This window comes from Schistocerca serialis, chromosome 7 (genome assembly GCF_023864345.2).
Source record: "Schistocerca serialis cubense isolate TAMUIC-IGC-003099 chromosome 7, iqSchSeri2.2, whole genome shotgun sequence".
Classification (NCBI taxonomy): domain Eukaryota; kingdom Metazoa; phylum Arthropoda; class Insecta; order Orthoptera; family Acrididae; genus Schistocerca; species Schistocerca serialis.
Window position 1 is genome coordinate 211,058,560 of NC_064644.1, and position 16,435 is coordinate 211,074,994.

The following is a 16,435-nucleotide window of genomic DNA, read 5'->3' on the forward strand; positions in this document are numbered from 1 at the left end:
GAGGAAACACGTCCTAGTCTCCTTCTCCCCCTGTCTCTGCCTATCTCCTCCTCTCCCTACCTTGGGCCGTCTCCTCCTCCTCCCCCCTCTGTCCGCCCATCACCTTCTCTCTCTTTCCCTTGATCTCTTCTTCCATCTCCCCCACCCCCTCCCGTCTATCTCCTCTTCCTCCCTGTCTTTCTGACCTTGTACCTTGTTTGTTGTCATGGCAAATTCAGATTCTGTAATATGAGTGTTTAACAGAATATCATTTAAAATTCGGATTAAATCGGTCTAGAACTTTTAGAGATTTTTGCCAACAACATTTCACTGTTAGGCAGTACAACAACATTTCACTGTTACGCAGGGTATGACATGTGTAAGTGTAGATATTTCTACTGGTAACTGAGCATGGTGTACTAAAAAAGCATTACATCAGTATTTACTTCATTTTCAGACTAGTAATTATAGCTATTAAAAGTCGTGTGCTTTTAGGTTTAGTGGTATATCGAAGTACAAGTGGCAAGAGCAGGGCATTTTCCCCTGGAAAATAGGTCAGGTGTTGAAGTGTGGACGTACTGACGCAAGCCGGTTAGTCCCTAGTGACAGGTGTACTCCATTCAATACTGCAGTTACGACTGTGCGGACGAGGTAATGTAATAACGTGTTCGTCGGAAGATTGTTCGAGGCAGAGAAAATGAACCACCACTCTAATGTGTGTAAGTATTAAGATACCACATATAAAAATATCTGCACTTACACCCATCATATACCATACATTTTATATTTAGTCATATAATATACATAAAATATGTAACCTATATCTGTTCCAAGCTTTTATTACAGTAAAGTGTAAAAATTTGAAGTAAACTGGTGAAATACTTTGAGCTTTTTGGTAGCAATGTTTACCCTTTATATATTACACATACATTTATATATTACATACATTAAAAATGTTCATTAGAGCATCATGTAAAAATTTGTAGTAGATCAGTCAAGAACTTTTTGACATGTTTCGTAGCAACATATCCCCTTTATGTATCACTTGTCTATCTTCTGTGTACATATAAATCAATATCAATTGCCGCAGGTATGAAAAATCATCACTTGAGAACGGCTCGACCGATCTGGCTGGCCTTTTTTGGTGTTCTTAGTTCTTAGGTCAAGGTTTGTACGAAAGAAAATTTTTGGAAAATTCAACGGAAAAGTTGAAAATTTGGATGGTATTTTTGTATGAAAATCTCAATGAAAGAAATGTGTCTGTCGGTTTGACACTTATGTTGTCACGTTTTCATAACAAAGAAAGAATAATGTGACGTTCAGTTTGACACTCATGATGTCGCACGTTTTCATAACGACAAGCAATTCGTTATTGCTTATTGACACTCTGCTGAAACAACACAATTAAAACCTGTATTTCAGTGTTTTATCGACGGTGACCAGATCTTTGGTGTGTTGCAGAGATTGGATTAATATCAGTTCGTAGTAATTTGGTGAGGTGAAAACATTCAGTTGATGTAGAGATGTTATAAAAAAAAAACACTTTCTGTTAAACTGGTTGCGGGAAAGAACGTGCTAATTTGTGCTGTGAAAATGTGCCATTTTGTTTCCTTTTTGTAGTCATTTTTAACAGAAAACAGGAAAGTTGTGTTTGTGGCTAAGTTTATACTCCTGCCTGTTCGTAATTTAAGACCATGCGAAATACTGTGATTAAAGCTACAATCCTCACAGAACTAGCAGCTAGAAAGATCTCTCATACGACGTGTGCTAATGATTCCAACCAATTTTCCTATTCATTTTGACTACTCATGCCAATCAACGTTCCGTTTGCAATAACAATAAATATGGTCAATGGGAGGGGGAGGAGGAGACGGACGAAAATGGGGAAGAGGAAATGGATATAAACAGCGCTTTTTTTTCTAAAAAAAAAAATGTTTGAGGGTACTCCGACATTGGATATAATGCAGCGAAAATTACTTACAACTGAAGCATGGGATACCACCCGTCTTCTTTTAGCCATAACGTCATCAACATGTCGAACTACAAAAAAATGATATCGGACTCTTCAGTTGAAATGCTGCTCAAATGAAGCAGCCGATACCGAGAAACACCCAAACATACAAGACAATGTGGTATCGAACACTTCAGTTTACATCACCTCAAATGAAGCATGCGATTCTCATCAATCCCTAGTTTTCTGCTCATCTCTCACCTCCAACGTGACTTACAAGTTGCAACGAAAGACAGGACACACTCTAAAACTTCGCACAACCGACAAGAACGGAAGCAAACGGAAACGAATAAAGAATAACAAAACAAAGACGGCAATGAATCGCGAAGGATGATGGTAGCGGGACCGTAGAGACATCTATCGGTAGCTCGGCGTTTGAGTGTACGTATATCCATTTAGCACTACCATCGTCCACTGTTAGGGGACGAGGCACTACATGTTTGTCGAACTAGCTGTCAGCGATTCAGTTGTCGAGAACGGTTGCCGCAGCTTCGAAATGCTTGAAAGAGTCAATGACATCGCTTTTCCCTCCAAAAACTGCACGTTCGTATTGCAATTATCAATACGAAAAAATGAAATAAAAACATTTACGTCCGTGAAATAAATCTTTGGCACTCTTCCAAGTTCTCAACATAATAAAAAAATTACTTTGTGTGGTGTGCGTACTGTAAGACCTTCAGTACACACACCATCAGATTATTTGACTTGTCGCTCTAACGAAGTAGGCGAAAGTCAGCAATATGTCTCGTGGTCTTATCGTGGCGTGTTTATCTTCTGCCGTTTGGTCAGACGATAGAAATGTCACTTGCATGCTTAGAGTAGAAGATTGACGGTGACCAAAATTGACAATCTGAAGTTCCTTTGGTATTGGTGCGTTAATCTTATTCTCACATATATCTCTGATACTTGACAAAAGTGTCTATACATTTATCTTCATGGCTATGTACAGGAATATGGTAATCTTATCGGGCGCAAACTGAAACTTGACTATAGACTGGTACAGACAAATGTAGAACTCGTACAGACTAATGCAGACTGGTACAGACTGGTGCAGACAAATGCAGACTGACTCATCGGAGGTCTGTACATTCATTATAATACCTAGCGCGTTCATGTATCACTGCGCGAGTGTCATCCGTGAGGAGAAAAGGTTCTACATTAGCAGCAATCTCATTGGCTGCGTTACATATTAATACGCGGATCGGCGGAAGCAGAATTTGGTCCGTCTCTATGGCAGTGCCATCTAGTAGTGCGGAGACGAACGAGTGCTGCGCATGCGCTGCTGTGTTTAGCGGGGCGCGCTCTAGTGGGAAAGTTGTGTACACGCTGACTATGCGTAACTATGCACACAACACTTTGACGACGAAAAAGTTTAGGGGTACGCATCCCCCAGTGTTCCCCCAGAAAAACAGCACTGGATATAAAGAAGGGGAAGGAGGATATGAACGTAAACATGAGGAAGAAGTCTGTTAGAGAGAGTGTGGGGAACAGATGCGTAGGAGGAGAAGGGGCAGGGTGGTGGACAGAAGTAGGAGGGAGGAGTTGGACAGGTGGGGGGGGGGAGGTGGAGAGGGATAGTGGGAGGGCGAGAAGGAAATTAGGATATGTATCCAGTTGTCATACATATTTAGCAATTGTGAAGCATTGCCGTGTTCCCTAGAGTATTTACGTGTGTCACATATTTAAGCGGAGCGAGGTAGCGCAGTGGTTAGCACACAGCACACCGGACTCGCATTCGGGAAAGACGATTCAAACTTGCGCGTGGCCAACCTGACTTAAGTTTTTCCGTGATTTCTCCCAATCGCTTCAGGCAAATGCCGGGATGGTTCCTTTGAAACGACACCGCCGACTTTCTTCCCCATCCTTCCCTAATCTGATGAGATCGATGACCTCGCTCTTTGGTCTACCCTCCCCCTACACACAAACCAACCACCTATTCAAAAAATGTATGTACTACGTAGAAACACGCGTATATTTGAATGCACGTTGAGTCAAAATTTCAAGTCAATCGACCACCTACTTTTCGAGCTTCGCGGCCACAAACATACGCAGGCTTTATATAAAGGCTTGCGCGCGCCCACCTTGTAGAGCGAGTTGTCGATGCCGCCGGCGAAGGACATGTTCTTCCAGGTGACGATGATGAGGTGCTTGGGGTCGAAGGTGTCTGCGCCGATGACGCCCTCGCGCACGTCCCACTTGACGCGCTCGCGCATCTCGACGCCGATCTGGTCGGTGCGCGCCTGCAGGTCGCGCTCCAGCCGGAAGTAGACGCCCGGCTGGCGCTGGTCCTCCTCCTCCTGGCGGATCTTGCCGATGCGCATCTTGCTGAAGAAGATGCCGATGAAGGCCGGGTCGTTCTTCTTGGGCCAGTCCTTGTTGGGGAACGACAGCGGGTACGTGTAGTGCTCCGGCGGGTCGCTGAACTCCAGGTAGCCGTGCATCGAGAGCTGCGAACAGGCACAACAACACACACTGCGGCTAATATGCCAAAACACTACAACTACAGTGCAATCACGAGTTACAGCGAGTACACAACGTCCTTGCAGCCACACATGAATGTTTTCATTAGTAACTTTTCTACATGAGAGAGTATATAATGTAAATGGCATATTACTATATACATAACTAGGTCTACTTTGGGCTTTGGGATCTGTTCCACAATGCCAGGTCTTGTAGGTGATGACATCTCGATCGGCGAAAGATTCAAATCCAGGAAGGGACTGTATATAAGCGGGCAGTGCACGTCAGCGGAACCATTCCGCTGTGAGCTCTATCTGCAACAGCATTGAAGCACTATGCCTCGTCGGCATGTGTATCGTCATCGCCGCCACCGCGTGCCTGTCTGCAAACACATTATTAGCCTCGACAATAAACTTGGCGGAAATGGTACTGCCCAAGCAGTTATACTGAATGGACCAATTTTCTTTCGTGGATGCAGGGTTAATTTTACTCTGGATGGCGCTACTGGAAATTCTGGTAGTGGGTGGTTTACGCTAGCCATAACGCCCCCAAAACCCAAAGTAGACCTAGTTATGTATATAGTATATGCCATTTACATTGTATACTCGCTCCTGTAGAAAAGTTACGACAGCAATTTATATTTTTAAATTCGCTCAACAAATACTCCAAATAATGAAAATCAAATTTTTAGTTGTCCCTGGAAGCCGTTGGATAGGCAACCTGCAACTGGCATTGGATTCTGGGTTATGCAATGGTCGTTTAGTAATACACCAGTTCGCTTGGTAAATGACCGTAAAGAACTGTGACTATATAAAGGGTCAGATCTTGGTGTAGAAAGTCGAAAACAGAAAATAAATCGCAACTTTATCTTCAGAGTCCCAACGGTGGCGACAAGTAGGGAGCTTAGGGATGTTCGCAGAATGAGACAGGATTTAGGGGTTTTTGTGGGTTCCCACGAGATTTTAGACATCTTTCTTTGTAATTTTTTATGGAATAGTTAACTCTTGTCCTTGGCGAGTTGTTACAAGAACTAGATACAGACTTTCTGAAATTGTGTGAAGTGGTTCACAAAGGCGTTTCCACCATGATTCGTCGTGCACGTATAAATGCTCTAAAATCAAGTACCAAGAAAGCGAAAGATAAGAAACTCTAAAATCGAACGAAGATGTTGTTAAAGACAGGATGAGAATATCCAACGACAATACGCAAACGATAGAATACATTGAAGTAATCAAAAATATTAGTAAATGTCTTCTTGCATATGATAAGTTTTTGACAGGAACAATAGAAAACAATAAAAGCGAGAATAAACTGAAACCTATATTGGATGGACATCATATGATTTTAGCTAAGTTATAGCTGATTGCACAGTAACTAACAACAGAGAAAAAAATTGTGAATGTATTCCGTGATTTCTTTACATACTTGTACAGTTCAAGACATGAATTAGAAACACATGAAGTTGTAACGAAAGCGTTGACATTCTGGAAGGAATGTTTGATGACATGTACAAAGCCATTCGTGGTGTGAACAAAGGGTAGTGCTGGGACATTATGGTGTTTCAGTAGAAATGATTGATAGCAAGATGAAAAGTTACTGAAAATAAATATGCATTTTTTTGGAGAAGAAAACAACTTTCCAAAGCTGAAATACAGCTGTAACTACTCACTTTCACAAGAAAATTGCCAGAGAAGGCAGACAAGGGATAAAAAACTGTTCTGGCGGATGGTGTTTGAAGTGGTCACTGTAGCCAGTCGATATCTACTAATACCAATATTACTGGCCCCTGCTTCGATCACAAATGAGATAGATTATTCCTACACGTCGGTCAGGGGCCTGAAAATGGCGTAATAAAGCGCCGAAACTGGTTGCCTAATAAAATAAGGTTGGAAATTGACGGCTGAAAGGTGTTTAATTTAACATCCACATGTCAGAATGTTTTCAACAACAGCATGTAGCGGTACTTCATTTGTTCATCTGTATACGTGCCCACTCCAAAAGATGGCATTCAATGATCGAATAGCTACCCTTGCTGTGGGATGGCGTAATAAAGCGCCGAAACTGGTTGCCTAATAAAATAAAGTTGGAAATTGACGGCTGAAAGGTGTTTAATTTAACACGTAAATTGATCTGTAAGAGGAACGTTCTCCTACGGTGTTTTTTTAAGACGAATATATTTCTTTCTTTGGTACATAACCAACAATAACCATGATGGAGCTGAAAACCAAAATCTTTCGCTGAAATTAATAACACTTGTGGCCTTAAATAGCGTTGTAACAATTCTCGTAACAGAAAACCGATCAGCTGTAACCGTTAGGTGACGGTCATTAAAATCAGAGGGTAGGCTGCTAGATTATTCAGTCAAAACAATGAAAATCTAAACGGGGGTGTTACAAGCTGTAGCACGTGTACCAATAGCCGTAACCTGTGAAACTTAACTATCTCATCATTCATCGCAAAATGGACATGGTAGGGAACAGAATGGAGTGAGGACGTAATTATGAGCATACTGAGAATGAAATACTGGGCAGGACATGTTGGCAGGTGAATGGATGGTATATAGACTATTTATCACTCTGGTTTCAGAGTGATAAAAAAGACTGAGCAACAACTTAATGGAAGGTGGGTAGATAATGCGAACGGCGATCAACAGGTAATGCTATACATTTTTTTCCTCGTCCATTTTAGGTTGAGAAAATGCAGAATTTGTTGTGGAACATCGTAGAATATTCCCCATTCAGGCCCTAGTTTCATGAAACACAGGTAATTGCCAGCGCTATATGTAGCATTCAAAATGGCATCTGTAACGGAGGTGAGTTCAGTGGAGAGAGTTTATTTTGGAGGAAAATCAGAGCTCACAGATATTTATAGGCGCTTGCAGAATGTCTACAGAGACCTGATCGAGAACAAAAGCGCGGTGACTCGTTGGGCAAGGCACCTCTGATCTGCCACTTGGCGGCTGGCCAAACACAACTGTAACTTCTGCTGTGCTGGAACGTGCGGACGCTCTCATTCGAGGTGATTAAAGGATCGCAGTGCAACACCTCGCTCTTCAGCTGGACGTCTCTTTTGGTAATGCTAACACACTCATCCATCAGTTGGGGTACTCAAAGGTGTGTCCCCACTGGGTTCCTAACATTCCGACATCCATCTGTTGCGCTCAACGAATGATGCACTCTGTGAGAAGCAGTACATTGAGGGCGGGGAGGTTATGGATGCAGCAAGACGTAGGCTCGGAAGTCGTCCAGTAGAGTTGTACCATGCAGACATGCAGGCCCTCCCAGTAAAGTGATGTAAACCCGTCACATTTGAGCCGTGGCGGACTGGCGCCAGCACCGGGTACGCTCGTTACATCGTTGCGATTGATTTTGGAGGGTATATGAGATCTTTGCATATCGTGTGGCTTTCTTCTGGGTTGGCGGGCTTCAAAAGTCGGCCGTTATCTTTCAAAAGGAAAACATAGAGAGACGTGGGACTTCTGCGGAGAAAGCAGTGTCGACTGCGACCGGATGTGCCCTAACAGCGTGATGTACCGCGCAGTTGTATTGGTCAGCATGTCTGTGTTTTGGGGCAGCTCGGAGATCCAAGTTTCGTGATTTCTATCAAGGGAAAGGTCCCTGAAGGAATGTGGTTAAGCTGTTTGAGACGCTGAGTTGTGCTGTGTGCAAACATCAAGTAAGTTGACCGTTAGTGTATGTGGCTGAGCGTCGCGATGAGAGGCGTTTCACTCTCTAGATGATTGTGGATCTTACACAGCCGTTAATCGAAAAGTATGTGGATGAGCTCCGTGAGAGCTGGTTAAATGTTGGCCTCGCATTGAAGTCTTAGTTGTAACTGTACTAAGTGACTGAAAACTGCACCCAAGTCATATTATTATTGGTGAACCGTCCTTAAATGGTTCCAATTTAAAGGGCAGTGATTGCTGTGGACGAACATTTTGTAGACTGATGCACGCATGTCTGATGCTAGGAGTCTGCCCTGTATTTTGTGTGTTTCAGAGAGTTGCAATTGTCCTGTGCTTGTCAAAATGCTGTAAGCGCCAACGCCTTGGCGGGGAGTGAGGTGTAACCCGCAGCCTAGGTCCTACTGTGTTTACGTAACCCTGCCACGGCTGGATTGCTTTGGGCGAAGACCCCATACAAAAAAGATTTGTATATGTTTTCCTTCTTCCAAGGGAGGTAAAACGCCTTTTGTAATTTGTGATTTGCACATCGTGTTTTCTGGGTTACATAAAGATAGACCGGCAACTAAGTGTGATCTGGGTTTGTTTCATGGCAATCTTTCTTGCTTCTGTTACATATCTATGTTCCAGTGAATTGTGGTTAACCACGTGAGATTTAAGTGTTGTTTGGGCCGTGTAGTAGCTCTGCAGATGACGAAGAAATTGAAGAAATGTGTGATGAAATAAAAGAAATTATTCAGATAGTGAAGGGAGACGAAAATTTAATAGTCATGGGTGACTGGAATTCGAGTGTAGGAAAAGGGAGAGAAGGAAACGTAGTAGGTGAATATGGATTGGGGCTAAGAAATGAAAGAGGAAGCCGCCTGGTAGAATTTTGCACAGAGCACAACTTAATCATAGCTAACACTTGGTTTAAGAATCATGATAGAAGGTTGTATACATGGAAGAACCCTGGAGATTCTAAAAGGTATCAGATAGATTATATAATGGTAAGACAGAGATTTAGGAACCAGGTTTTAAATTGTAAGACATTTCCAGGGGCAGATGTGGACTCTGACCACAATCTATTGGTTATGACCTGTAGATTAAAACTGAAGAAACTGCAAAAAGGTGGGAATTTAAGGAGATGGGACCTGGATAAACTGAAAGAACCAGAGGTTGTACAGAGTTTCAGGAAGAGCATAAGGGAACAATGGACAGGAATGGGGGAAAGAAATACAGTAGAAGAAGAATGGGTAGCTTTGAGGGATGAAGTAGTGAAGGCAGCAGAGGATCAAGTAGGTAAAAAGACAAGGGCTAGTAGAAATCCTTGGGTAACAGAAGAAATATTGAATTTAATTGATGAAAGGAGAAAATATAAAAATGCAGTAAATGAAGCAGGCAAAAAGGAATACAAACGCCTCAAAAATGAGATCGACAGAAAGTGCAAAATGGCAAAGCAGGGATGGCTAGAGGACAAATGTAGGGATGTAGAGGCTTATCTCACTAGGGGTAAGATAGATACTGCCTACAGGAGAATTAAAGAGACCTTTGGAGATAAGAGAACCACTTGTATGAACATCAAGAGCTCAGATGGAAACCCAGTTCTAAGCTAAGGGAAAGCAGAAAGGTGGAAGGAGTATATAGAGGGTCTATACAAGGGCGATGTACTTGAGGACAATATTATGGAAATGGAAGAGGATGTAGATGAAGATGAAATGGGAAATACGATACTGCGTGAAGAGTTTGACAGAGCACTGAAAGACCTGAGTCGAAACAAGGTCCCCGGAGTAGACAACATTCCATTGGAACTACAGACGGCCTTGGGAGAGCCAGTCCTGACAAAACTCTACCATCTGGTGAGCAAGATGTATGAAACAGGCGAAATACCATCAGACTTCAAGAAGAATATAATAATTCCAATCCCAAAGAAAGCAGGTGTTGACAGATGTGAAAATTACCGAACAATTAGTTTAATAAGCCACAGCTGCAAAATACTAACACGAATTCTTTACAGACGAATGGAAAAACTAGTAGAAGCCGACCTCGGGGAAGATCAGTTTGGATTCCGTAGAAATACTGGAACACGTGAGGCAATACTGACCTTACGACTTATCTTGGAAGAAAGATTAAGGAAAGGTAAACCTACGTTTCTAGCATTTGTAGACTTAGAGAAAGCTTTTGACAATGTTGACTGGAATGCTCTCTTTCAAAATCTAAAGGTGGCAGGGGTAAAATACAGGGAGCGAAAGGCTATTTACAATTTGTACAGAAACCAGATGGCAGTTATAAGAGTCGAGGGACATGAAAGGGAAGCAATGGTTGGGAAGGGAGTAAGACAGGGTTGTAGCCTCTCCCCGATGTTATTCAATCTGTATATTGAGCAAGCAGTAAAGGAGTAAAAATTTCTCGGTGTACATGCCGCGTCAAATCAGGATAAATCTCCAAGCTTTCGACCACTACCTCCATGGTCGTCGTCAGGGCTAAAACTGACTGTCGTGAACTAGCTAGGTTCCCACTTTTATATTCAAATGACGGCTTCTTATTGGCTGGAATACGTCAGCGATATGGCGCGTAGCGAAGTGGTGCCCTCTACTTCCATAGATGTAGTTGCTATCCCGCGTTGCTTGCAGCGTCATCCCTTAAATCAGGAGGTAAAGTGCGAGAAGTTTTTCTCTGCGATTTTTCTTTATCCAGTGCACTCTTCCAAGTGTTGCTAAGTGCATAGTCGTTGTCTCTATTAAAGTTATTATCGCTAAGTCTAATTTCGACTGCTTCCCGGATCACAGAGTCCCAGTAATTCGATGTGTGGGCTATTACTCTGGTTTCTTCAAATAAAATCTTATGCTTGTTAAGCAGGCTATGTTCAGCCACCGCTGATTTTTCCAAATACCTGTATTTCAGGTGGCGTTGGTGCTCGATGCAGCGGTCGGCAACGGTTCTTACAGACTGGCCCACGTAATTCTTGCCGCATTCGCAAGGAATAGTATAAATTCCCGGCACTCTTAGGCCGAGACTATCTTTGACTGGTCTCAACATTTCCTTAATTTTCCTAGGTGGTCGGAAAACTGGTTTTATTCCTTGCCTCTTCAGGACTCTGGCTATCTTGCTCGTTGTAGCACCGCAAAAAGGAAGCTGCGCTATGTGTTGGTCCTCTTCTTGTATGTGGCCGGCATCGTGGCTTACTTTCTTGGACAATACTGATTTAATTTCACCGGCAGAATAACCATTCCTCTTGAAAACAGTCGTCAAATGGTTGATCTCGGGACCGAGGTGGTCCTTGTCGGAAATAGTCCTGGCTCTGTGTACTAAAGTATTCAGCATAGCTCTCTTCTGAGACGGATGATGGAAGCTATGGCTATGCAGATATAAGTCTGTATGGGTTGGCTTCCTGTACACAGAATGGCCCAGTCGTCCATCCGGCTTTCGCTCTACCAACACATCTAAAAAAGGTAACTTCCCTTCCTTCTCTAACTCCAATGTAAATTTTATGTTTGGATGTACACCATTCAGATGTTCGACGAACTGCTGCAGCGTGTCCTTGCCGTGTGGCCAGATTAAAAAAGTATCGTCGACGTATCTGTAGAAGCATGATGGGCGGAGGTGAGCACTGCTCAGGGCTCGTTCTTCAAAGTCCTCCATGAAAAAATTCGCTATTGCTGGTGACAGTGGCGAACCCATGGCTGTTCCATCCGTCATTTCATAATAATTTCCACTGTATAAAAAATAAGTGGTCGTCAAGGTATGCCGGAACAACTTCAAAATTTCTGAGGAGAAATGAGCAGACAACAATTGTAATGTGTCATCCACAGGTACTTTGGTGAACAGAGAAACCACGTCGAAGCTGACCATGATATCACTTGGGCCTATCTTCATCTGTTTTATGATATCAACAAACATTTTTGAATTTTTAATATGATGTGGGCAGTGACCAACTATAGGCGCCAACAATTTAGTTAAGTGCTTTGCAAGCTTGTACGTAGGAGAGCCAATAGCGCTAACAATCGGTCTCAACGGGACGTTCTCCTTATGAACCTTTGGCAAACCGTACAGTCTTGGTGGCCTAGGTGCTCTCGGCCGTAAGTTCTTCACCAGTTCGTCGGAGAGGCCAGAGTTTTTTAGTAGCTCCCTTGTCTTCCTGCTGAGCGCCGATGAGGGATCCCGTCTGAGAACCCGGTATGTGCTGTCCTCCAGTAATAATCCAACTTTCTTATGGTAATCTGTAGCATTGAGGATTACCGTGGCGTTCCCCTTGTCAGCAGGTAAAACAACTAGATCTTCATCCTTCCCGTTGAGACCGATTGTTAGCGCTATTGTCTCTCCTACGTACAAGCTTGCAAAGCACTTAACTAAATTGTTGGCGCCTATAGTTGGTCACTGCCCACATCATATTAAAAATTCAAAAATGTTTGTTGATATCATAAAACAGATGAAGATAGGCCCAAGTGATATCATGGTCAGCCTCGACGTGGTTTCTCTGTTCACCAAAGTACCTGTGGATGACACATTACAATTGTTGTCTGCTCATTTCTCCTCAGAAATTTTGAAGTTGTTCCGGCATACCTTGACGACCACTTATTTTTTATACAGTGGAAATTATTATGAAATGACGGATGGAACAGCCATGGGTTCGCCACTGTCACCAGCAATAGCGAATTTTTTCATGGAGGACTTTGAAGAACGAGCCCTGAGCAGTGCTCACCTCCGCCCATCATGCTTCTACAGATACGTCGACGATACTTTTTTAATCTGGCCACACGGCAAGGACACGCTGCAGCAGTTCGTCGAACATCTGAATGGTGTACATCCAAACATAAAATTTACATTGGAGTTAGAGAAGGAAGGGAAGTTACCTTTTTTAGATGTGTTGGTAGAGCGAAAGCCGGATGGACGACTGGGCCATTCTGTGTACAGGAAGCCAACCCATACAGACTTATATCTGCATAGCCATAGCTTCCATCATCCGTCTCAGAAGAGAGCTATGCTGAATACTTTAGTACACAGAGCCAGGACTATTTCCGACAAGGACCACCTCGGTCCCGAGATCAACCATTTGACGACTGTTTTCAAGAGGAATGGTTATTCTGCCGATGAAATTAAATCAGTATTGTCCAAGAAAGTAAACCACGATGCCGGCCACATACAAGAAGAGGACCAACACATAGCGCTGCTTCCTTTTTGCGGTGCTACAACGAGCAAGATAGCCAGAGTCCTGAAGAGGCAAGGAATAAAACCAGTTTTCCGACCACCTAGGAAAATTAAGGAAATGTTGAGACCAGTCAAAGATAGTCTCGGCCTAAGAGTGCCGGGAATTTATACTATTCCTTGCGAATGCGGCAAGAATTACGTGGGCCAGTCTGTAAGAACCGTTGCCGACCGCTGCATCGAGCACCAACGCCACCTGAAATACAGGTATTTGGAAAAATCAGCGGTGGTTGAACATAGCCTGCTTAACAAGCATCAGATTTTATTTGAAGAAACCAGAGTAATAGCCCACACATCGAATTACTGGGACTCTGTGATCCGGGAAGCAGTCGAAATTAGACTTAGCGATAATAACTTTAATACAGACAACGGCTATGCACTTAGCAACACTTGGAAGAGTGCACTGGATAAAGAAAAATCGCAGAGAAAAACTTCTCGCACTTTACCTCCTGATTTAAGGGATGGCGCTGCAAGCAACGCGGGATAGCAACTACATCCATGGAAGTAGAGGGCACCACTTCGCTACGCGCCATATCGCTGACGTATTCCAGCCAATAAGAAGCCGTCATTTGAATATAAAAGTGGGAACCTAGCTAGTTCACGACACATCTAGAGGGTTGGATCCCCTCCTTCGAAAGCGTCAGATTGCAAAGCCTGGGCCACTCTCAGGGTGGAATCTCCGTCTTCGAAGATTGTGTGTGTCTGTCTGTCTGTCTGTCTGCCCGCTGCTGTCGCTGTTCGTTCGTTCGTTCGTCCGTCCGTCCGTCCGCCTGCTGGCTGTCCATCGCCGTCGTCGCAACCGCTGCCGCCGCCGCCGCCGCCGCCGCCGCCGCCGCCGCCTGCTGTTCGTCCGTCTGTTCGCCGCCGCCGACGCAGCCGACGCCGCCTGCTGTTCGCCGCTGCCCATCGCCGACGCCGACGCCGCCTGCTGCACGTCCGTCTGTCCGTCGCCATTCGTCTGCAATGAGTACTCCCACCTCCACCGTCATCTACACCTCCCCCTCCCCCTCTGCCACAGTCACTTCCTGGAGTGCCGCCTCTGGCCTCCCTCCTTCCACCTCCCCTTCCCTTCCTCCACTTACCCACCCCCTATCTCCTCCCCTGCTGTATACCCACACCTCTACACCCTTCCTCCAGCCTCCACACCCTCAACAGCTCCCACTACTACCCCCGCCCTCACGTACGCCTCTGTTGCCGCCTCTGCTGCCGCCCCTCAGGTGGTTGGCTTCCCCTCTCTCACCGACCCCGTCGCGTCGTCTTCTGCATCTCCCGCACGCATCACGTTGCGCCGAGCCACCATCGCCACCACTGAACCAGCTGCTTCTCCCGGTGCCTCCACTACGCCACAGGGATCTGCCACCCGCCACCTCCCTCTCCTCCCCGTCCCTCTCCCCTCCTCCCAGCCTCCAGTCTCCAAAAAACCCCAAAAGCGCGTCCTTACCGACTCTGCTCCCGCCACTTCCCACAAAAAATCAACGCCACCTCCCCCTCCCCCTGCCGTCACCATGGACACCACCCCTCCTCCTGCCACCCCTACCTTGGCCCCCACCCTCCACACCTTTGTCCTGTCAACTCCCGATCCTAAGTTCCTCGACGCTCGTACCCTCACCAAGGAAATACGAAAGTACTTACCTGGTGCTCCCATCTCCCAACTCATTCCCCGCAGGGACTCAGTCCTTATCAAGTCCCCGTCCCCATCATTTCACACAGACCTCCTGCAAAAACTCCCACGAGTTATGTTTGGCCCCCACGCCTCTCTGACACCCTTCCTTTCCGCTTCCACTCCTCGTCAGCCCCAGCCTCCCCGTCGCCCCCCCACCTACACTGCTGTGATCACCAAGCTCAGCCCGGTGATCACAGAGGATGAAGTGTTGGTAGAACTGAACTCCCACCCGGACTTGGAAATCCGCTCTGCCCGCCGTATCCACAATGCCTCTGGTCCCACCTACCTCATGCGGGTATTCTCAGAGTCTGCCCCGTCCATAGACCATCTCCTCACCCAGGGTGCCCTGATATACCACCGTCGCCACCCTGTTGAATCCTCCAAATCCCCTCCCCAATCCTACCGTTGCCAACGGTGCCTGATGTACAATGACCACCTGACTCCCAACTGCAAAAACCCCCCCACTTGTCCCCATTGCAAGGCCTCCCACTTTCTCAAGAACTGCCCCAACCTCGCTGCTCCTCCTTCCTGTAATACCTGCAATGGCCCCCATCCCACATACTCCCACAAGTGTAAAGCTAAACCCCCTCCAGCCACCCCTGAACTTACAGTCCCAGTTCGTCCCGTCGATCCTCCTGTCCATCCTAACAATTCCCTCTGTCCACCCCCCACGGCCGAGGACATCATCCGGTTCATTACCGTTGTACTCCAAAACATTCACCCTTTTCAGCGCCCGCACACCTTCCAACAAATATCCCTTGCTGCTCGCTCTGTTTTCCACCTGAACACCTTCGCCACTTACTCCCACAACCAAGCCCACTTCACCTTCACCCGCCTCGACACCCTCGTTTAAGTCTCCTCCCTTCCCTCTCTTCCCCCCCTCCTTCCCGTCATGGCGTGGCACGAGTCTCGCATCCTCTTCCAGAACATTCGCTCCTTCCGCTCCAACAAATACCTCCTCATGCACACCCTCTCCCACCACCAGGTCGACACCTTCCTCTTGAACGAAACCTTTCTCCAGCCCCACCATTCTATCCGCACCTCCCCCTATATCCTCCACCGCACTGATGCTCTTGGTCCTCGTGCGCAGGGTGGAGTCGCGATTGGCCACTTTAAGCATATCCCCGTCCGGCCACAACCTCTCCTCAATGACCCCACTGAACACCTTATCCTTAGCGTCTTCTTCCCCTCCCTCACCATTACCTGTGCCACCATCTATGTCCGCTCCACTGCTCCTCTTCCTTATGACTTCATCTCACACATTGACCACACCTTCTGTAATGACACATTCCTATGCAGAGACATACGATATCTTAAAAGCTGCGCCAAAGATAAATTGAGAGGCATGTATATTATAATCTTTGTAAAGTTCACATTGGATTCTCTTTTGTTTGATACTCCAAGGAGCTAAGGGACACTTTCGTTTGTTGCCTTGTGGAGGATGGACGTGATTTTG

General features: G+C 45.5%; 1 protein-coding gene across 1 annotated transcript in view; it reads right to left on the reverse strand.

The window, feature by feature from the left end:
• Positions 1-16,435, reverse strand: part of LOC126412981 (protein mesh) — a 224,522-nt gene that overhangs the window by 192,751 nt on the left and 15,336 nt on the right. The window contains exon 3 of the mRNA XM_050082873.1: positions 4,072-4,437. Within this exon, the coding sequence (XP_049938830.1) occupies positions 4,072-4,437 (366 nt within the window). The remainder of the gene's footprint in view (positions 1-4,071; positions 4,438-16,435) is intronic.